General features: G+C 41.9%; 1 protein-coding gene across 7 annotated transcripts in view; it reads right to left on the bottom strand.

The window, feature by feature from the left end:
• The window catches only part of pcdh19 (protocadherin 19), an 82,984-nt gene that overhangs the window by 27,861 nt on the left and 31,234 nt on the right, over window positions 1–23,889 (bottom strand). For 4 of the 7 annotated variants that reach the window (XM_008420594.2, XM_008420595.2, XM_008420590.2 and 1 more), the window contains exons 3-4: window positions 12,025–12,083; window positions 6,536–6,708 (exon numbers count right to left, since the gene is read on the bottom strand). In XM_008420594.2, coding sequence (XP_008418816.1) covers window positions 6,536–6,708; window positions 12,025–12,083 — 232 coding nt within the window. Of the gene's footprint in view, window positions 1–6,535; window positions 6,721–12,024; window positions 12,084–23,889 lie in introns of all 7 variants that reach the window. The other 3 variants (XM_008420593.2, XM_008420589.2, XM_008420591.2) reach the window with 1 other exon arrangement.

The raw sequence follows: 23,889 nt of genomic DNA, 5'->3' as shown, positions 1-23,889 counted from the left end.
AAAATATGCCACATTTGTTTTCACTTGTCTCCAATAACGTCATGAAAAAAGGAGAGTACTTTTTCAAACGATTCTTGGAAAAAATTGTCAGTATGCTTTTGAAAATATGGCAAAAACTAACCTGGAGGTTGTGAGCAATTTAGAAAGAAAAAAAAAAAACTTAAAGGAGAAATGAAAGCTGCGTTTGAACAGAAACATTTTTTTCTTTTCCAAATCGCTCAGTGGGAAGGAAAAAGAGCAGAAAAATCACATCTTTCCCTCTAGTCACATGATTCGTTTTTTACAAGGTGCAAAATCAATATCAGTCTGCTCTGTTTTATTATATTAGGTGTAATTTCAATATGACACAGCCAGGCACCTCACGGTGTAACAGAATTTCATTCACTGATAAGCACAATAAAAAAGATAAGCCCAGATGGACACGGCTTGAAATGACATTTTATTTCCTTCTCTTTTTTATCCTCACGTCTCCACAACTCGGAGGCAAAAATCTGCATGTCGGCTTGTTCATTACAGACTCCACTACACCTGCTAGCAAGCATGGAGTGTGTTTGCACTCTATCTACTTTAATGTTGCACCCAGCTCTTTGTCACTGTCAGCCATTTTACCTCCACCGGTTCCCACATTAAATTAGGCAAATCCAAATCAAAATGGATGGTCTCAGAGTGGAGTTCACTTGTTAATCTAATCATAAAGTATCACAATGCAACATGTGTCTTGTACAGCAGTTTTGATGCCTAATTCAATCAGATGTTGTTTGGGAATCAGTCACATCCTCTGGCAAATTCCCATTTACCTCATAGCAAGAGGAATGGAGAAAACAAAATCCCTCCTGCCTGTCAGGGATTTTGTTTCTTCTTCCCTTTTTATTTTCCCTCACTAAGTCTGCTTAGTAGACTCTCAGCTCATCTCTCAATCTCCGTCTCCCTCGCACACAGACTCTCTCCGCCTCCTGTAGTGTTGTCAGCACAGCCCCGTTCCTGTTGCCTTCCTGATTCTGACACCTGTCAGCATTTTTCGTTAGTAGATCAGAGAACTGCAAACTAGAAATGTTCCCGTGCCGAATTTAGGGCAAGTTCGTGGCAGAAACATGTGAGGTGCCTTTACTCTTCCTCTAATTCAACAGGGGGAAAGGGAAGTGCTTGACTGGCACAAAGTTTGGGAGATGTGGGTTGGAGGTGTTTGCAGTCTGAAGAAAGGAGAGAGAGAGAGAGAGAGAGAGAGAGAGAGAGAGAGAGAGAGAGAGAGAGAGAGAGAAGGTGGAAGGAGGGGGAGGAGGGGCTTAAATCAATTAGGAACAGTGAAACCCTGTGGATCTACTGATGGAAAAAGGGAATATGAGGAAATGTGCAGCCCACAAAGGGGGCTTCCATTCCTGGGCTTCAGCTTCAGGCACACACCCACAGGGAGCTAACAGATAGATGAGAGATATTCTCCAGAGGTGGAGGCCGAGGAATATGTCAGAAATAAAGGCGCCCGGTTCCCTGCTCTGGCTAATTGAGCAGTCCTGCATCCCCTTTGAGTGTAGCAGCCCAGGCAGGACTGAATCTACTTGATGAGCACTTATACAGTGACCTGGAAACAATACCAAAACCCAGGCTGCAAACGCTCTAAAACCAGAAAATGGCAACGCTGCAAACGGCGCGGCGCCCCCGCCTTTTCCACGCCTGCTGAGGTAAGTTGAGCGATTTAACAATACATGAATCTTAATCCTTGAAAACCATAACTCATCCACATCCAAGAGGAATTACAATGTGAGCTACAACAATCAAAGAAAGTCGGAAAAAATAGATTAAGCTCCCTTTGTCAGCAGCCTCCTCAGAGCCGGCTCCCCTGACACTAATGGTTCCACAGAGCCGAAGCTAGCAGGTCCCCTATTTCAACAAAATCCCCCCTAACTTCACAGACATCCCTGTAAAGATAAAGAGGAATTCATTATATGTAGTTCTTCTCCTCAGTTTACAGCTACAGCGACTTCGTCCTTTTATTCAACTGGCAGATTTCATGCTAAAGATACCCTTCCGTTTATAGATTTTAAGAGATTTAAAATAATTTGGTCCTCAGATGCTTTCCAAATCTGATCCACAGGGTTGAGGGATGTTTAAGGTCAGTTCGCTGAAAGGAGCACACACTCCTCTTTAGGCAGGGATTCAACAAGGAGTTATTCACTCAGATATAAGTCGAAAATCTCTTCACAGGCACTTCACTGAACGTCACCTCGGTAAGCCGGGGGAGAAATAATGGACAGAGGACAGTCCAACCCACCAGGGACGCAACACCTTTATTGGACTGTCCCCCAGTGGGGTCACCCAGTGGGGTTGATGGACACCCTTAAAAATTTGCAGGTGCCTCTGTCTTTTCTAACACAGCATGTCTTCTAGGCAGACAATGCTTCCAGGGGAGGACCTGTCATGAGGAACAATTAGGCCAATCAGAAGTGATGATTTTTGATTTTAGAAATCTTATACCTAGTAGCTTAGACTTCCTCTTCAGCATCTGAGACACAAAATTATGGGTGCACCGATTCCAGTTTTGGCTGATACCAAAGCTTTTTGTCTGAAATATTGCTCAATATACCAAGAAAGTTGCTGGTGGTCATGTCTGGTGGGCCAGACCATGTAAAAATCGGCCGATCACCGATCTCCCAAAATTAAGGAAGTAGCTGTGCATGAAAAGCATAAAAAGTATTTGTTTTTCATTACTATTTTGAGACACTAATGCCCAAAGTTGCTCTTTTTTCTGAATCACAAAATTCAACCAGTGGCACAAAAGAGCAAAATTCAGCAATTTAGTTCACTCTACTTTATCTATTTATTTACATTAACCAGATTTCTATTTTCCTTCATGATGCAAGTGTCTGAATGTTTGTCAAATAGTAGCAAGATCACAAATAGGTCAAAGTTTAGGAGAGATACAGCAATGTAAAATCATGGACACCAAATTTTAAGGTGGAGTATGTATAGTAAATGCTAACTGGCTAATTCCTGGTTTATAGCTACTGTTTTTAAGTTCGCGCTTTAGCTATTAAAATCCCCGAACTCCACTAGGCTTCTGATTTTGTTGTGCTCACCCCAATATTATTAGTGGCCCTCATCTGGACACCCCTTAAAACATTTCCTGGAGACGCCCTTAATTCTTGATCAGAGAGGAGGGAAAAATGCATTGTGTTGTGGCTAGTTAGCGCTCAATGCTGTCACACAATCAGATTCCCACATGAAGGTCAGCAGAATGAAGGGAAGGCCGGGTCTTTGTCTAAAGGTAGCGGCTTGTCTCCTGGGCAAACAAAGCCTTTGCATGGCACTGGGAATGGTAAACATTTGCATGGTGAAAAGCCCCAGAGTTTAACCCTTCCTCCCTTTCCTCTTACAACTTCCTTTTATCAACACAAGAGAAAAGAACAATAAAAATCAAATACAGACACACAAAAAGTAGGTGCTGCTATCCTTAGCTAGCGTGCTGCTGTAGTCCTTTGGCAATCGCAGTCTCTCAACTTGTTTTCTGCTTTAGCTGGCAGGAGACGCACAGCACACTACACAGCAGATTTACTCCCAGAAGACACCTAAACAGCGGGGCGTTTAGCTGAGATGCCGCTTTGTTTTCTAAAATCTCCCCCTATTCACACAACAAGAAAAGTGTCCGTTTTTTTTTTTTTTTTGGTCAATTAAAACAGACAATCTCAAAGTAAAACGCGCATCAGCACATAATGTGTAGCCACTGTACCTCTCGTCTTCCATAAACCTCAAAGGTTGTTTTTCCGCCTTCATGCTCGAGTCGGTTCGTATGGAGGGGTAAAACAAGCAGCAGGGAAACGACAGAGCTGCGGCGTTCTCCCGAGGAGCTCCGGAGATATTCTGATCATGTGAAACTCGCATAAACCGGGAGAGACGGATTCAACTGTGCATCATGTGCCCATCACTGTCAGCCTTCTCTGCCCTTTAACTGTGTAATTAGACCATTGAGATGGAAACAGGGGACAATTTCATCCACCATGTCATTACATTTCTGCATGTCATCTTTGGGCAAATCATTTAACAACTATGAACAGCCCCACTGGTGTGACCACTGTAGCAGACTGACATCCAAAACAATGGGGAAAAGAAAGATCCGAGTCAGTCATTAGCTTCCTGACAGTCTTTACAGAGCTCCTCTGTATCTCTGGTATCGCAGTTTTAGACATTTCTTGGCTTAAATTTCCATAATTCCCAGTCAATCCATTAAGATCCAGCAAAAACAAGAGAATGAAGGAATGGACAGAGAGAAAGGTGGATTCATCAGTGGGCGAATACTGGATAATGGATGGACAGACTGACAGACAGGTAGATGGTGAGAAGATTGATATGGACAGATGGTGGGGTGTGGAGGATGGACAGATAGTATGAGTATGTTTTTCTTTTGTAAAGTTTGATGTGTCACCAAAAAAAATCTCCCTAACCAGCTTTGAATTGTATAGAAAGACAAACAGGCGGATAGATGGATGAATGGATGGACAGACAGTTGAAAGGACGACTGGACGGATGAAATAATTGTTAAACTGATTAAAAGAGATGCTCTAGGATGGACGGATAGATGGATGCAACTTTTGAACAATGGGTCCAGGAATTAAAGAATCAATTTCTCCAGCCTTATCTATGCCAGAAAAAATAAATCTAATTCCACATTTTTCCATAATTTTCCGCAGCGTGGAGGAACCTCGCCTTTACCAAACAGAAACGCTGGGGGAAAAGTGACTCTGCGGCGAGTGGAGATGAAAGAGGAAGAAAAGAAAAAGCCAATAAGAAGCAAACACATTGTAATTCCACACAGATACTCTGTTATCATCTATTTTACTCTGGTCAAAAGAATGGACAGCACTGTGAAATAGCCTCTTGTTCTGTTTACCGGCAGTGTTGTGCTGCATTAGACATTCAGGAGACACGCTTCCATTTTGCTGAAACAGATACAATCATCGGTGGTGTTAATGAAAAACACACCGCCTCAGAGAGCTCTCCCCCTTGTAATATTCTTCATGTACATCATTTCTAATTGTCTCCAATAATGAGATCCCACTACCAGAAGACCTGTCAGTGTGCATTCTTTGGAGGCATGAGGAGTTTTATTTTTTTATTTTTCGCAGGTTGTGAAGTAATTACAGCTGGCAACCACTAGACAGTCAATTCACTTTTCTGCACCTATTAAAGGCCGACGCTGCCGGGCGAACACCCGGGACAATTCGGTTCTAATGGTCACCATTCGCTCTGACCCCGCACACCTGCATCTGCATTTCTCAGCCAAAAAACAAAAGCATCAACAGTAAAAAACCGAGAGCTGCCGGCCAGAAAGACAGATGCATTTGTATCGCTCAATTCTCGATGAACATAAAATGAAGGTTGCATGATGTTATTGTTCCCCCGTCAAACGACATAAACGGAAAAACTGCTCCAAGTGAAGCATCTGGTTGGGTAAATACGCCAAGATGAGCCTGCAGACATCTTTTACTGCATTTCAAGCCACACCCACAAACTTAACACTGGTAAAAATAGATGGCTAAATAATTCAGATAAATCACGTCGTGTTCATTCTTGAACATGATGCATATTTTTAAGGCAGGATTCCTTCCCGCCTGTCTTTGGCTCGTTAAAACCTCCTGTCTTACGTGAACTAAAGAAGCAAGAGAATGAATTAGTGAGTGACTAGACAGTGTTTTCTAGGGCATTGTTGGTGTGAAATGAGTCAAAATTATTTTGATGTCAAACAGGAAGAGAAACCTTGCACACGCTGAAGGAACCGGAGCAAATGTGACATGCGGGAATTCCTCCACAAACGCTTTTCATTCAAACTCTAATTACGAGCTAAACTGCTAATTTTCAGATCATCTCCAATTGTTGGACCATTTTCACACGTGTTGGCGAGCCGCAGCACCTGTGTGTGCAGTTTCCTTTGAGCTCATAAAAACCCCCGGCAGCATCCTGAAGCAGCTTCATCCTGCTATTCTCCTCTCGCTGACCCCCGCTCTCTTCCTCGGTCTGAACCAACACGACCTTGTCACCTGACCCCTGCCGGCGGAGTAAATGTTTCTTTTCTAAAACAGCCGATCAGAAATGAAACATCAACATTAATTCCCTGCTAAACGCTCCCACTGAATAATGGATGTGGACACAAGCGAAGATATGTAGATTTCCACCTTCTGCTCTAATTGCTGCCATTCAAACACATCTGAAGTCGCCCTCGCTTTGAGAGCCGGCTTGGCTGCTATCAGTCAATGAAGTTGCCTAAGCTGGAATCAAAGGGTGGCCTTATCTGTCAGAGATCCCTCACATTAGCTGAGAGCAGGACATCAAAGACAAAAAAAGGGGGGGGGATGTTATTTATGCACATCTGATACCTGCAGTGGACATAATGGATCTTTAAAGATGTCCTGGTTGAGTAAAAACGGACTCAAGCACACACAAACACACAAATCCATTTTGGGCCCCATCTTGAAAGTGGAAACAGCGTCCTCCAAACCTCTTAACGCGCTCAGCCTGCACACATAACAACAGGCGAGTACTTCCTTACCTTGGTCTGGCAGCTGGCAAACATTGGGGGGGACGGTCATGTTCAGCATGTCATTGACAGCAGTGTCAACATAGTGTCCTCTCTGGACGTCATGTTCGCTGTCGGTCTGGTCGCTCTCCTCGTGGCCGCTGTCCTTCAGGCTGTTGCCCTCCAGGTCCTTGAACGTTGATGTGCTACATGGGGGCCAGGAGGGAGAAAAGGGAAATGTTGATTAACTGTCACATCACCTTTTCTAACACGGTGTGAACGGTGTTCATTGTCACTTGGTCCCTGATGGATTTTGACTAGCTGCCTGTCTTTTAATCTTCTTTCCCCCCCACAAACAGAACATAGAGAAACTGGCTGGCCTGTTTTTGGAAACTCCACTCTCCAATCTTTTTGTAACCAGTGAACACACCATATTTAAACTCTCTTTGGTATGGAAGTTGTTACTGCAGGAAGACAACTCAATGTTTTTGAGTTTTGGCTTTTTTTTTTTTCTTTAGTTTTTCAGGTTCTTAAGATGTTTTGAGCAATTAACAGCAAATTAAATGGACCCGGAGCTGATTTTAGCAGAAAACAGAAGGTTTTAACATGTTCTGGGCTGGAAACACTCTTGGATTTTGAGGCTGTTGTTGAGTGAAAACTCATGAAAAAGGTTTCGTACTTTCAGTATTAGTGAGGCGTTTAAGAAAGAAGTCAGAGGAGGAACAGAGAAGGAAGAAGCCTTTTAAAAGGAAATTGTATTTTGTACCTGTTGAAACTTGTTTACAGGTTATTCAGGTGTTGAAAAAGCAAGAAAGAATACAACTTTAAACAGATACCAGGAAGATTTTCTTTGAGCTTTCAACCTATTTCTATTTTATAACATATGGGATTTAAAATTGTGGAAATTTCTAGCTAAAGGTAATTGATTCTATTCATTAGGAAACGCAGAGAAAATACTGAGAATATTGGACTAATCGGTAATGAGTTGATAGTTATTTTGATACATCATTTTGTGTTTTTGTAGTTTTTTATTCATCTGCTGCAGGATATTTTGTGTCAACCAGTTTGAGACCTCAAAGAGAAGATTTCATTTAAGTATTTTTTTTTATAATTGACTCAAACCTACTGTCATTTTAATATGATAAAGAATTAAGTTATTTGTAAGATTTGGATAGTTTATTGCTATTTATCTCTAAAATATGTTACCACAAAGAGGATGAAGCTAATATCTAGGTGCATGGAAGCAGGAAAGAAAGAAATATTAAGGCACAGATATGAAATGGAGTCAAAGTGACAAAGGGAAAATCTGAGCTGGAGTAATCACTAACATCGAACACTAAAGACAATTTAAAATGTATTTATCTTTTCTAAAAAAAATTTAGACTGTAAAACCTTGTTTTACAATAAATTACCAATTCCTCCCCTGATAAAAAATACTAGTGATTTCTTTCCTGAAAGCTAGAAATAAGTATTTTGAGCCTTTTAAAGAGAAATATTAATCTGTTCAAATCTATCATCAGTTCAAAGTATCATAGTTACTGGAGGGAAGCATTCGCCTACAAATCTCTGATTGCTGTGTCCATAAACACACAACATTTCCAGGGATTCAAACCTAAATAATAGTAATTTATTTTAGAATAAGTGGCCGTTAAGCACTACTCCTTTGAAAAGAAAAAAAGTCTATGTCTGGCTTCTGTTTGCAGTTTCCACAAGATAAGAAGGAGGTGCAAATCTTTTGAGAGCTTTTATGGATTAAGCACATATTTCTGAACATCACAAAGCAAGTATGCGGTGATTCAGACGGGGACATTGTGGATGGATGCGCCGCCTTCAAGGACATTTCAACGAACAAACAGGAGGCACTCGCTCACTACAATCAAACAAATACTGCAGTAATCAGGAATTCCTGGAAGGGAGACGGATGAAGAAAGGCGCTGGAAGCATACAAACGGAGCATCTGTCTTGTTTGGGGCTCACAGTCAATAAAGATGGTGGGGTGTGGGGGCCACAATCAACAGCTGCACAGTAACAGCGTGATTTCCCCTCGTTTGATTCCCTTCCCACTGGAACAAATCCTACTTTACAAACAACACTAAACTGGAATGAACACGTTTCTTGCACGGGAGAGAAAATAAGACGCCTTGGTTTGTGAGGAGGGGGGGAAAAAGAAATCGGCGTAAACAAAAAGGAACGGTAAAGTAAAAGGTGGAACAGGAGGAAGTGAAGGACAGTACAAGGTAGAGCTGCATTCCTCGGCCCAAGCTGGGAGAGAGGACCGCAGCGGAGGTAATGCCGGCTCTGATGTTATCACTGTAATTGCACCTGTCCCAGACCATAGGCTCCCCGGCTCCTGAGGGGATTTCTTTGTAGTATCCTGCAGAGGCCCACACTTGAATGCTCTTTGTTTATATTAATGCAAGGAATCTTTTTTTTTTTTTTTGAAAGCGGGAGGGAGGAAGTATGGAGGGGGAATTACCTTAATGGGTTTTCCAAAGGACGGCACGGCCTCAAACAAAAGAAAGGCTTGATTGTTTTACCGCAGGTAAAAAACCAAGAGCTGCAGCAGGAACAGTTAGAAACCCTCCGGAGGCTGCGAGGAATTTCACTTTGACCCCCTTCAAAACCGTGACGCTGAATTCCTGCAGCCCTATCAAGTGTCCCGCATCAAGTGGGCTGAGCAACAATGCACAAAGAAAACATTTATTCTTTGATTCTTCACGCAAGGAGACCTGAAGTGTGTATTATTCATAAAAGTGTTGCCTTGAACACCTCCAGAGAAAACCTTTAAATAGTGTTGAGATGCTGCTTTAGTCTTTGTGAGAGTCTGGACTCTGAAAAAGTTAGAATGTGGAAGAATTTGGTACTTTGTGGATTTAATCTAATAAATCTTAGATTTGTTTTTAACAAAGTGTCTCATAAACAGGTTTCCTACACAATACACAACACATAAGGCTTTGTTTCCTGTGCATTGTTTCCTTCTTTGTTATCCTCTCTTCTCTCCTTCCTTCATTCCTTTTATAATTTTTTCCTTCTGTCCTTCCTTTCCTTGCTCCCATCCCCTTTGTTTCCTTCCTTCCCTTCTTTCCTTACATGTATCCTCTTCTTTCCATTTCTTCTTTTTTACACCTATCCCATTTTTTCCTTCCTTCTTTCTTTCCTTTCTTCCCTTACTTGTATCCTCTTTGTTTCCTTCCTTGTACCCTTATTTCCTTCATTTCTGTCTTCCTAAAATCCTTATTTCTTTGTATCCTATATTTTCTCTTTCCGTCTGATTTTCTGAATACTTACAGTCTGCTCACTGTGGAAATATCTATCAAATATTCATGGTGGATTTACCATTACTATTTTACATTTTAAAAATCAATGTTAAGGACTGAGATCCTCTGGAAAGTTGAGTCTGGAAAAGTCTGCAATCTGAACATGAAGGAGAAAAGCAGGAACTACAATCGGGTCGGTGCCTCTGCCTGTCTCCCTCAGTGCGATGCGGCCCGCTCGGTCGAGACCCAGCTCTCCCTCCATCTGGGAGAGACCTGAGGGCAGCACTAATCATTAATAATTACGACGCTCAAAGTACTTAAATTATCAAACAGCAGAACAAGCCTTACTTTGATTTTTTTTTTTTTTTTTTTTTGTCCACGTAATTAGTGGAAGCTGCAAAGAGAACATGTTCAGAGCCGAATTATCTCCAAGGCGTAGAGAGGGCGAACGCTGGTCTGTATCTCCCAGTCAAGATCCTCGGCAGAGCAAGATGTGAATTTATAAGAGATTTTTGGAAACGATATGTGCCAAATCTGACATGCTTTGAGAAATAAATCTAAAGCTGTGTGTGTTTGAGGTCAAACACTTTACAGTAGATTTCTAAAACACAGGGAGACTGGCCAGAAACGCCATGAAATATCGAGTTAGAGCAAAAACAACAACATTGTTAGTCATATAATAATGATGAAATGTAGTGTGAAATATCACTTTAGTTCACATAGCATAAAAAACCTAATTAATCTCATTAAATGTACGTTATTTCTCATTTGAACTGTTGAAATTGTACACGTTAATACCATAAATAGATGATTTTTCTAAGCTTATATAATAACGTGTTAACTAAGCTGAATTTTGGGGAGGAAATTTTCATTTTAATTACTTGGAAATAAATAAAATGGGTTTCCTATGCCTCTGGGATTAGGCAGCTTATTGAAGGCAGACTCTGCAGGGTTCCTACAAATTTTTCATGCTAAATTTAAACATTACTCCAGACTCAACTTTCCAGTCCTTTGTAGTCATTTTACATAATAAATAAAACTAAAACCTTCGCGATGAATTCATAGCAGATGTGTGTACAGTGGGCAGGGCTTGCATATGGGCAAAAAAAAGGAAGAAAAACTGTAAGACAGAATGTAAAAAAACTGGAGAATAAAAAAATATAAGAAAGAAAAATGGAGGCTGGTCACAAGAAACGGTGCAAGAGAAGAAGGGACCAAAAGAAGGGCAGAAACCAGGAAAGGAGAAAGGACACAATGTAGGAACGACAGACAAAATCAAGGTGGAACAAAATAAAGTAAAAAATAGAAAGAGGAACACAAGTAAGAAATGGAGAAAGAACATAAACGAGGGACAAAAAGAAAGAAAGAGTTGAAATAAAAAACAGAAGGAAGATTCAGAAACAAGAAATAAGAAAGAACACAGCATGTTTATGTTTCTGCTTTTATCCAAACAAACCTGCTACTGAATATGTAACAATGCAGTTAAAGTCAGAGCTAATAATGAGCAATTTACAAGGAATCCTCTAATTTAACAATGTAGAAAAACAGTGTACGCTCAAAGCGAAATGCAGAAATGTTGTAATTTTTAACCAGTTTTTTTACTTGTTCATACTTATCCAGTCCTGGAAAACATTGAAATCAAGTACCCTGGTTTTCCAGGCTGCATAGGAACCCTGACAGTTCAGGTTTTACCTAAAATGTTTTCATTTTACAGTTTCCTGTTGCAGTGTTTGTATTTCTGTAACATTGCGTTCAAACGCTTTTTATCTATTGAGGAATAAGAAGTAATTAAGGTGATCAACTTCATCTTAAATGTTAAAGGTTAAGTTTAGGAATAAAGTGCTGTTTCTTGTGCTTGTAAGCTGGAAACAAATGTAGTAAAATGAGTTAATTCCTCACATCTTGTTGTGGGTTTTTTGATTATAAGAGCAGATTTGGACTTTCCTGCAGTAAACCATGAGCGGATGTAAAATTACCCACATGTCCTGTTGATAAGTAAAATCAGAGAGGTGGAATAAGCTTATTCTAAAACATGAAACTATCTTTCTTTTTTAAACATTTGTTTCCACTAAATGCTTCACAGAGTAACATTATTTATCCCAAAATCTCATCCTCCCCTTTTCAATTACACCGAGTAAAAAACCAAAATAAAAAAGCATGCAGGTACACATGCAAGCTGCACCAAGTGGTGCTCTCATTAAGATAAAACAATTACAGATAACAATGGTAATGAGGCGCTGGTAACAATTCCTAATCAAGACATACCTTTTAATGAGGTGGGCTCTGCTGTTCACATAACTGGAATCAATGGAATAATTCTCCGTCTGCAAGAGAGTGATGAAGAGGGAGGGACGGAGGGAAGGAGGGAGGGATGATGGGGGCAACAGAGAGAGGTACTTTTAATAATGGAAGCAACCAAAATAATGTTAGCAGTAATTGGCTTTCAGTAGAAATGTTATTTTACACAAAGGCCCTGGTGAGCAGCCTCGGCTTTCAAAGGGCTGATTCCTATTCTCTTTCAAAGCACACACGTAGAGAGGCTGACTGAGAGCTGAGAGCAGCAGAGGAGAGTGCTGCAGCGAGCGCAGCCGCTCTTCTCCTCTTTGCCCTCCCCGCTCTCGATCCCATGCTCCCTCCCCACCCTGCCGGTCAGCCCACTGTCTTTAAAATGGAGTCATTAGGGAGGACAGACTATCATGCAGATTGGAGAAGAAACAGAAAGGTTCTCCTTTTCTCCCTCCCTCTCTCTCTCTGAACTCCCTGCTTTTCCCATGTTGGAGAAGACATTAATGTTGAAATATTAAATAAATAAATAACTGTAAGAGCAGTAGATGAAATTAAGAGAGTACCGGGGGAATCTTAACTCCGCGATTGCACGATGAAAAGGCTTTCAGAATATGCATTCAATAGATCTCTGACCCATATTAAAAAACACAGTTAAAATGGATCCTTTGGTCAATTTTTCCCACATTTATTCAGTTAGTAGAATCTATGACAAAAGGAATGAGAGTACTTTTGTGCAGGTAGCCCCTCCACATCTGCCAAACATCTACTGACTCTAGGTGAGACGTCAGAGAGCAGTGGCAAATCAAAGACCTCTCCGAGGAATTTCCCCGTTCTGCACCAGGCCAAGATATGACTCCTCAGACAAAGTCGGACACGAAGCAGGAGTTTCTGCAGAAAGAAAACAGTCTTCACTTAAAATTCCACAGAGGAGACACTGTATCCTGATAAAGCCCGAGTCAACGGCTGATTTCCGAGGAAAGTGTAGCGTACCGGCATCAAAGCCTTGCTGAAAGAAGAAAACACTCCTTCCTAATCTTAAGAGAGGTTAATGCGGCCGCTGGAGCACAGTTGCTGATCATCAAGTGGACCAACTATTTGATGCAGGCCTGCTGTTGAGGCAGCAGTGGGCCTGTGCAGCTGTCATATGCATTGACAAAACACATTTGGACTGAAATGGAGTATGACTGTGCAAACGCTGACCTTGTTAGAAGGTGACTGGCTTCAACACTTTGACTATTTGGATTGCTACTAGGTTCCAGCCAAGATAAATGTCATTTAAGGAAAAAATAAAAGCACAAGCAGAAAGCTTAACATTAACAGGTGAGGTCAGATTTTGACCAATTCATGCCAAATCTAGTCATTTGTTACCTTTTCGACAATAAGAACGCAGATTCTGCTTGGCTATTAGCATTAGCCCTGATATGTGGTGGCTAGCTAAACTTAACCAATCAGCACTCCAAAGCCATATTGTTTCTTTAGTACATTTACTACCAAAACTGTTGGTAGAAGTAGCACAACTGTGCACAAAGATCTCACTTTTTATTTGTTTAGGTGAAAGCTAGGATTAGCACTGAAGCTAGCTGTTCCCGAAAGTTAGAAACGAATCATTTTAAAACATCCCAATGCTTAAAAAATAAGACAAAGCTCTTATTTTTTTTACAATCTTTTATTTTTACCCTGTGACAACCATCAGACAGATAATGACTATAAACTGTGGTATTTGGTGTCACCATCAGCCACCATTGCTTGGAAGTGCGTCATAAATTGCTAGTGCTTCACATATTTTGTAAGCCAGTCACTTCGGAGTCAGCCACTATGATGTCTAAACTCATCTTGGCACAAACTAATTGAGGAAGTTGGAAGAACCGTTCAGCCTTGAGAACTGCCTAGATGGCTTAAATTCAACAAGGTCAACAAGAGATTTTGGTCTACGTCAACAAGACAGCATCACAGAGTTTCCGCAAATTTGTCAAGGAGTCAAAAGTCCTGATCCAGTTCATCCCAGAGGTAATTTAATGGCTTGAGATCTGGTGACATCTGAGCTACTGGAGAACTGAAAAACCATGCCCATGTTCAAGAAATTAGTTTGAGATGATTTGAACTTTGTGGCATGATGCATTTCCCTGCAGGAAGTATCCATCAGAGAATATTTAACTGGTCATAACGAGACGAAGATGTCAGTAACAACACTGATATTTAAGCAATGCTAAGTTGCTGCTAGCGGGGAGAAAGTAAGCCAGGAAACTACGCCAACACTTATTACAGCACGACATAAGTCAGGACGGATCCATGCTTTCATGTTGTTTACAGCAGATTCTGACCCTAACAGCTAAAGAGACTAATTGGACCAGAAAAAGTTTTTTTGATCTAAAATCATCCAATTTTGATGACGTAAAATCAACTGTAGCTTCAGTTTCCTGATCTTAACAGACCTGGTGAGACTTCAACCCTTCATATCATTCAGTCTTTCCATTCTCCTCTAACAAAGCATTTTGTCCACACACTTGCTGCTTTGTGGATCTTTTCTCTTTTTCAAACATTTCTCTGCAAACCCAAGAGACGGTTTTGTGTGGAAAATCCCTTTAGATCAGCGGTTTCCGAAATTCTCAGACCAGTCCGTATGGCATCAACATCCATGCCATATTTAAAGCCCCCTAAATCTCCTTTATTTCCCGTTCTGATGCTTGTTTGGAACATCAGCAAGCCGCCTTCACCACATCTAAGCCTAAATGTGAGTTGCTGCCATGCGATTGGCTGATTTGGATTGGGGCCTTTTTGGAAAACTTGAGCTTCTGAGGTGTGTCCATCTTTCAAAGTCCACCAAACTTTGATAAATCACGAGACGAGCTAACACGGGCGCAGGATGTTTACTTAATAATAATAATGCATCATATTGAAATTCCTTCTCCTTTTACCATTTACCCCTAATTAAACTTTAAGTCATTACTGTAGAGGATAAATCATGAGAAGGAATGTAATTAACATTTTAGTAGTATCAAATAATCTAGGGCACGCAGTGTTTGTTCATTTCTATTACCCCTGACTCCTCCTGCTCCCATTCGGCTTGACTCCATTAAATATCAAAGTTAACAGTAGTGGCAGAATAATGCAAGTCAAATTCTTTAATTAATTCATAAACAGGGATACATTTTTCAAATGCACCTGTATGGGTAGGTTTATTAGACATGTGTCCCATGGCAGAGCCATGAATGGGTATCACAGTATACGAGGACTAAAGTTTGTATAATGCAGAAATTATGCACTGTGTAGTTTATGCATAATGTTTTGTGTTGCACTTGCGCGGCGCTTTGATCCCAGCACACAAAAATTAAACTGCCTCATCTGCCACAGTGGCTGCACATCCACTGAGAGACTAATGAAAATGCAAGGCATGAGTAACAAGAGGAAAACTTCATTTAAAAGACCAGATAGAAAATATCTTGTGAATGTCACTCAGGCGGCAGCCTGTAATTGGTTTGGTTGGCATGTTTTGGGTGAGAACGGCCCGCAGAGGACGGCGGCAACCCCCCACTCAACACCCACCCAACACCCCACTCTCACAACCTGTCCTGAAATGGGACTCTGCTTTTTTATAACACGACTGAAGGGTTCCAGCAGGTTCCTCACCGGTTCAAGTCCTGAACCGTTCCTGACTCAAATCAACAGAGTTCTCAGGGAACGAAGGAAAAAAGAGAGAAAGGAAACAGAGAAAGACTGAAGCAAGGGAGTGAAGAAAGTATAAAGTGAAAGGCTAAAAAAAACTGGAACAAAAGAAAGAAAAGAAGAAATAACAACAAAGAAGAAAGGAAAGAAGGGAAGGAGAAAGAAAGGGAAGTAGAAAAATGAAAAAAAAACAGGAAACAAAGAACAAAAAGAAATAAAGGGAAACAAAACAGCCATGAGAGAAAAGAGAGTAAGAACAAAGAAAGAGAGGAAGAAAGGAAGGATAGAATGAAACACCAAAAAGAAAATAGTATGGAAAGACGAAAGGAACAGCAAGAATGAAAGAATAGCAAAAAGGATAGAAATAAGAAAAGGAATAACAGCAAGAAAAAAGGAAGGAAAAAGACATGAAAGTTGCAAAATAGAAAAACAGGAACTAAATAAAGAACAAAAAGAAAAGAAGAAGGAAACAAGACAGCCAGGATGGAAGAATATGAACAAAAATGAGCAAATAGAAAGACAATAAGGACGGATGGGTGAAGGACAGGAAAGGGAAACTGCAGAAGAAAGGATGTAATGAAACAAAGGACAGATAGAGAAATAAAAAGGACTAAAAAAGAAGGATAGAAAGAAAGTAGGTAGCAAAGAAATAAAGGAAAGAGGAAAGATGAAGGACCAAATGATGAAGTTATAAAACAAAGTAGAAATACAGAAAGAGACGAAGGAAAGAGGGCACAACAAAAACGAAAAACAAATTAAAAATAAGAGGGAAAGAAAAAGGCATAGAAAGACAGATGTATGTAATAGATTAGATAATGAAGAGTGGAAAAATATTTTTCTATTTTCTTTGTCATACTTATCCAGACCTGAAAAACGCATAAAGTCAATACTAATCCCGCCTGGCGTCTGAACCCTGACAATCGGTGCATTGAGGAAGCTCCATTACTTCCACTTCAGCTATTCCTCCAAACTGCAGTTCCCCATTAATCAAGGAATGTGGCCTATTTTCCTCTGTTTATTAAATTGTCAAAGGGAAATAAACAATAAATCATCATGGGGGCATAACCTTGGGCACCGATGAGTCAGTCAAGAGGGCCTATTCTGAGGAGGAATCAGATGCTTCAGTCAGGGCTTCCTGTAAAGAAATGCAACGTCCTCCCCCACGTTTCAGACCGACCTCACTCTGGAGGACACGTCAATACGTCTTGCAGGGAGGTCAAGTTTCACGCAAGCCGATCGCGGACTGCTTAACTACAGCGTGGAGGCCACAAATGGCCGCCTAATCAGGTTGGACAATGTGTTGTTGTGATCTGAGCGGCCCCAGTTCAGCGGCCAGAGTCACTCTATCCCTCTAATTATTGTTCCGTTTCATCCAAACAACTGGAGGCAGGGATGTAGTCCCCGGTGTCACCCAGTGACTGATGGGTAGTGTCAGGACGAGCGGAAGAAAGAAGTGGAAAGAGATTGGAGGGGAGGAGGGTGAATGGGTGCAACCTGCCCAACAGGAGCGTTGGCGCAACCCAGCAGCTCTCCACTTTTCAGCCGTCTCTTCTTTCCCTCCATCAAAACCAGAGGGAGCGCTGGACTCGCTTCCCTGCGACTGAGAGGAAAAGCAATCTCCTCGCCTAGTTGCTGCCATAAGATTTGATTTGCCTTCCTCTCAGCGTGACAATTGCTTCGGCAGTCTGGATGCAAGTGTATTCATTGTATGGGGGCTCGGGCGGGAGCATCAGTGTGAAGAGGGAGGGTGGCAGGAGGGGTGAAGACACCAGTTGTTACACCAGTAAACACCCGACAAGTTCAGCAGATGTCACACCGATAGGAGAGGAAAGGGAGGGGAAAAAATGTGACACAGCTGGTTGACTCTCTGCACCATCAAAGCTGATTGAAAGCCAGATTTAAACCGGAAAGCAAGCTATCAAACACTTTTTCTTCTCCATTTTAAAAATGGAAACAAAACACCAAACGGATTGACATTTATCTATTTACAGAGTTCTGACCCCGCCACAACCGCAAGGCGAACAATAAATCCTTTAAAGTTAACATTTGAGACAAATTGCATTTAATAGATCAAGGGCGGCGGGAATAGAGGGGCAGCAACACTGAGCACATATGGAAGAAAAACTGATTCCCTCATGTCTGTCTGCCATGGAGGCAACTCTTTAATGTCATCCATTTAGCTGACAGAGAACATGCAGCCATGCTGTTTGTGGAAAAACTCATGTTCTCGCTGAAACGCAGGCTTTAAACATACAGAACAAGAGACGAGACTGAATCTATTAAGACTGTCGGATGAAATTTGTCTGCTATGGTTTGTATTGAAGCAGCACTAAGTTGTGTCTCAGCCTCCTCTCTGCCCAGGAAGGAAATATTACATGTGTTGCCCTTTGTTGTGGATATCCAAGTGCAAAATAAAAAAAGAATAAAAAGAAGTCGGCGCATGGGAAAACAGTCACAATAGCCAGTTAAAGATAAACATTCATAAAAACTGACTTTTTGCTTAACTCTATGTACTGAAATAGGAAGAAAAGTAGACAGCTCTAATCAGTGAAGTTTTTGGTTTTATTTTCTTTAATCAAAACCAAAATTTGCATTTTACTTGTGATATCTGGAATATAATATTCAACAATCACTGCTTCAGTCCTTCAGCACACATTGCTGCAATTAGGATTATTTGTGATATTTTCTGCTTTGCTAAAGCTGCTTTAACTCAAGGTTATGAAGCTGTGAGAACCTCCCAGCAGCTCACGCCGAGTGCAAGAAGGGAATATTTCATACGAGCATTTGTTCTTTTCATGTAGTTCTGCAGCGCAGATCGAGGATGCATTGTGAGCGCTTGGACTTGCAGGTAACTTTTTGATTCCCTACACAGTGTCTGTGAAAAGAAATGTTTCACTTTGAGCCTCCTGCCCGTCAGCGTTCCTGCACACACACACACACACACACACACACATGCACACACGCTCTCCGTTTCCTATTTGGAACAAAAGCACCACTCCAACAATCCCTGACTCACAAGTCTGTGCTGGCGCCTGACGTCCCCGCCTCTGGGTCTGCATCCAGCCGTGCCTCTAAGCGGCTCCAATTCAGGCGGCGTGACACCCACGGACAAGATGCAGATGATGAATGCACCTGTTCGCGGCGGAACCGCGCTTTGCTCACCTTCCGAGAGAGGAGGAATGCTCCTCGGTTATCGCAGACCTTTTGCTCCCTCCCCCTCAGTGACCAACATCAACACCTTCAACTTGATTATAAGATTTCTCATAGACCTCTGCCATCTGCTAGATTATAGATTTCCCTCTTCCTTTAGAGAGGGCAGAGCCCCAGAGGGAGGATCAGTGGTAAAAAGGGTGAAAGAGTGCCTGAGGCGCAGCTATGGCTGTGGATGGGATTACATTTTCTATTTCTGCCTCCTCAAAGAGGCCCAGCATGATGAATACAGAGAGTTGTTACCATTTAATATCAACTGCCTTCCCTGCAAACTCAAATTATACACAATCAATTGTGACAGAAGGGTACACGTGTGACAAATAACCTGCCACATTCTCTGCATCATTTCACTTCATCACACATAAGTTCACCCCAAACCCCGTTGCTCATTGGGAAATCAATCACGCCACGGAAGTGAGTGATTCTGTGGAGGGGTTTTAAAAACATTTCGCCGCTCCGCCTTCGCTTGTGCCGCACTCTTTACGAGTTGATGACAAAAAAACGGCCGAGAGGTCACCCACGGCCCTGACCACCGGTGTTCGGCATTGTGTGGGTCACGCTAAATAACAGGCTTTCAGCAAAACAATGAGGCTTGAAACACAACGGCACTTCCTGCTTGCGTTTCCTCCTCGCTTTTCACGCCTTCGCCCGTGAAAACGGGAGGAAATATTTTCCCATTCAGACCAAAAACAATCAGCCGCTGTTCCACGATGCCGTTGTTCTTGCACCACCTGTGCATCAACCACCCACATTCAAATCTGCATATCACTCGGCTGCCTTTCAACCGTGGCGCACAGACAAAAAGTGCAGACCAGTCTCCACGTCTCTCAGGACCACAGGCTCCACAGAAGTCCAGTTAGTAGGAGATGTGATTAATTATACATACATTGATAGAAACAGCATTCATTATTCATGAGCTTCTCAACGTCAAAGCTATTTCCCTCCCTCTCAGAATGATGAAAAGATTTTAAATAATAGCACCCGTTTGCAGACGTCTGCATTCCAGCGGAGACGACTGACGCTGAAAAGGCTTAAAGTTGGAGCTGCTGTCTTAGCAGGGAATCACCGCTTGGGCCCCGACGTGTTTCAAACTGTTGGTGGCGTTCAGGGTGCGAATTACACATTCCCAGGCAGGGTGGGTCGATTTTGAGTTGGCAAACCTTGAAACCAATTGTGTCTCAGTAAACTTTTTTTTTTTTTAAGATTTCAAGAAATCAAATCCAAAGGTTTTCGAGTCATAAATCACTTAAAAACTAAATGCCAGAAATTTAGACCATGAACAAACAAGTCAGACTTGCACAACAACACATCAGCTGATGTTTCTACCTAATGTTTACTGCAGCTCTGTTGTTTTCCTAGAAATAAAGAAATGATCCAATTAGTTAATCGATCTACTGTGTTTATGGGAATACATAAATGAGCAGAAAAATGTTTTTGCTCAATTAGTAACACCTAAAAATAACTGTCTTTTGTTTGGAAGGTGCAATGCCTTATTGCACGTCTTTTGTAATGCAGCACACAATGTGATCACCAGAGAAGTCAGGCAGTTACAGGTTATTTTGAGTTTTTCTCACATGCAATAAAAACCACACACCAACTGAAACCAAAAGATGTCACTTAATAATTATCTGACTACTTAGAGTAATTAATAGAGAACTTAAATTTAAAGGTGGTCAGTTTATCCTTGATTTATTAAAGTAATGCAAGCTGTTCTGATGCAGCAGAACGCTGTGAATGTCACATACTTGCAAAGTCTTCATTTCCTCAGAACGTGGTTTTCAACATGCCACAGTGCATGGCAAAATGCATGAATGTAAGAAAATATATTTAAAAATGAATACAATGAAGAAGCTCAGAGTGATTAAATCCTAAAATGTTCTTCAGTGACTTACAGCGGACTGTGGTATATCGGTTGAGACGTTTGTTTGGAAGAGGTGGAAATTTAAGAAAGATCAGGTTCAGAGATAATTTAAGGCGTCTGAAATCGTACTATTAGATTCTTCTAAGTTATTTATGCAGCCAAACAGGATATGAATGTTTTACACCCAAATCTGGTATTTTTACCTTCGTTGTTGGGTTCCAAGATTTCATTTGACGGATAAAGCTCCACTTCCCCCTTGCAATTCACATAATACGGGTGTTTTGTTTTGCCTTTTTGTGTCGACACAAGGCTGGTGCTTTTAAGCCGTTTAGATGGAGTTACAGTGTCCATTAGAGTGAATAGGGGTGTACCGCTTCAATCTGGGAGGATAGAGTTTCACTTAACACCTGTTCAGTGGTCAGGGCTGCATTCGCTCTCAGACCCAGAAAACTTCTGCTCCGCCGCGTCATTATAATTCACGGTTCAACAGGGAGAAAAGCAGGGAGGGAGGAAAGCGACTATCTGCTCTGGTTCCTAAAAGAAATCGGCTTACTTTTCTAAAAGCCTGGGGAGCCCAATCAAATTCAATAGCAGGGAACTTCCCCTCCAGGCAAGTCTTGAGGGATTTTCTTTAATTTGGATGTCAGACTCAAAAGTTTGCACACTCCTCTCATCCTAAAATCCGTTAATGTGCATATATGGCGCCACAAGAGAGCTAGGTGGTAATTTTTTTGAACAGACTTCAGAAACACTAAGGAGCCAGTCTAATCCAGGTAGATTTTGTGGTTTCCGTTCCCCCCCAGGAATAGGCATTACAAACATATTCTTTTCTTAGCAGTCATTTAATTTCTTTCTTTCTTTCCTCAAAGAATCACTAGCGATTCCTGCTTTGCGTTGTGGCCTACATCAGCCACAGTGTTGAAGGGGGTGTTAAATTAGAGCAGGAAATATTCCCAAAGGTTCCTCCCGCCTCCCCTGGGCCGGGCCTTAAAAATAAACACTCAGAAACACTGCAGATTATGTAAACACATTTCTCTTAAACGCTTATGCGAGAGCAGCGGCTGAATAAACACCACTTCTTTCACTCACTTTGGAAATCAGTAAGCAAAAGAGCACATTTTTAATAAACCCGGCGAGGACGACAGAAACTAGAAACCCGAATCGACTCGTCTTCTGCAGCGCGGAGAAAGGAGTGCAGGAATTTCTCTCGGCAGCTTAAAGGTGGCTGCCACTCACGTCGGCGCAGCTGTAGTCTCCCTGTCTCCCCTGCCCTCCCTCCCTGTCTTTTCTTTCTCTTGCTCTCTGTGACAAGGCATCTTTCCAGACATTTTAGTTTGATGGAGATTTGCAGCAGCTCATTACAGACTGGGAGGCTCTGTGAGCGGATGCAGTCACTCGGAGATGGATTGAGTGGGTCTGTTTATTGACATGCCTTAATCTGACACTGGGTAAAGGGAATGAGTCACCGCCTCCAGACACACTACCACATCACAGCCACTCCGGCAAACAGGGAGGCAGCACCTAGGATACGAGTGGAACTTCATCAGCGCTCATTAATCTAGCAACCCCAGGCCACTCGCTCAAACAAACCGTGTTTACACTGCATGTTGGCTGGATGGGGGGGTGATGGAGCTTTTCAAAGGGCATGTGTGCAGGTGCTCGGATCTCTCACACACACAAACTGTGACCACACTAACATACAAACTTCGACTCAGGCTCATAGCGAGGGATTCCTTCGATGCTTGCCCCTAAGCACAACGCATGTGGAAACAGCTGCTATCAATTCAAAGTTTTGTCACGTTGCGACAACAAGCTGCAATGTATTTTACTGGGATTTATGTGATAAGCCAACACAGAGTAGCATATATTATGAATGTAAAACATGGTTTAAACATTTGCTTATGCATTCACTAAACAGAATTCAAACCCAGTGGAAACAATTGGTTAATTACAAAACAGATGTATGTGATGTAGTCTCAATATACAACATGGAAGAACATTTAACATCTGAGCCTACATGCACACAAAAAAAACGGAGTAGAAGATTACTATCATTGAACCCTATCACCCTGAAAATCTCTGTTGAAACATGGCGGTGGAAGCATGGTGCTATGGTGATGCTTTTCTCCAGCTGGGAAAGTTAAGCTGGTGAGAGTTGATGGGACGATTGATGGAGCTAAATAAAGGACAACCATGAAAGAAATCCTGTCAAAAACTGCATCAGACTTTCATCAAAACAACCCAAAACTTACAGCCAGAGCTACAATAAAACACAGGTCCTCTGGGGTCAAATCTGGCATGTTTTCCATCCATCCATCCATCCATCCATCCATCCATCCATCCATCCATCCATCCATCCATCCATCCATCCATCCATCCATCCATCCATCCATCCATCCNCCATCCATCCATCCATCCATCCATCCATCCATCCATCCATCCATCCATCCATCCATCCATCCATCCATCCATCCATCCATCCATCCATCCATCCACCCACCCATTTTCTTTACACCCTTGTCCCTCAGTGGGGTTTGGAGCGTTGCTGGTGCTTATCTCCAGCTAACGTTCCGGGCGAGAGGCGGGGTCACCCTGGACAGGTCGCATGTTTTACATGTTTTTCTGAATAAAATGAAGGAGGATATTCCACTGTTTGAGTTAACTAAAGCATGTATATGCGTTAGAATGGCCCAGTCAAAGTTCAGATCCCTAAATCCAACTGAGAATCTGTCAGAACTGGAAAACCAAATGACCAAGCCTGAGCTATTTTGCAACCAATGTAAAGCTCCTAGAAAAGCCCCATGTTAGTCACTCAAATTAAAAAACCATGTCAGCACCGAAGGTGTCTGAATACTTTCACAAGGCGTTTTTATCCTCCACCCATTCTCCTTCTGCCTCCTCTATCCTTTCTATCCTGTTTGTTGGTGCTTTATGTTTGAGCACATCTGGTTGTGATATTTAGGATGGTCCTTTTAGGCTGCTGTCAGCGTGGGGATTGACAGCGGAGCATTAGCTGCGTGCAGATCTCTGCCGCATCTGTAAATCCGGCTTATTAGCAGGACCGCGACAGACTGCATTAAGGCCACAGTTAGAGCAAAACGACAGCAGAC

Source organism: Poecilia reticulata, linkage group LG10 (assembly GCF_000633615.1).
Source record: "Poecilia reticulata strain Guanapo linkage group LG10, Guppy_female_1.0+MT, whole genome shotgun sequence".
NCBI lineage: Eukaryota > Metazoa > Chordata > Actinopteri > Cyprinodontiformes > Poeciliidae > Poecilia > Poecilia reticulata.
The sequence above is the reverse complement of the archived record's forward strand: the minus strand, read 5'-3'. Positions and strand labels throughout refer to the sequence as shown.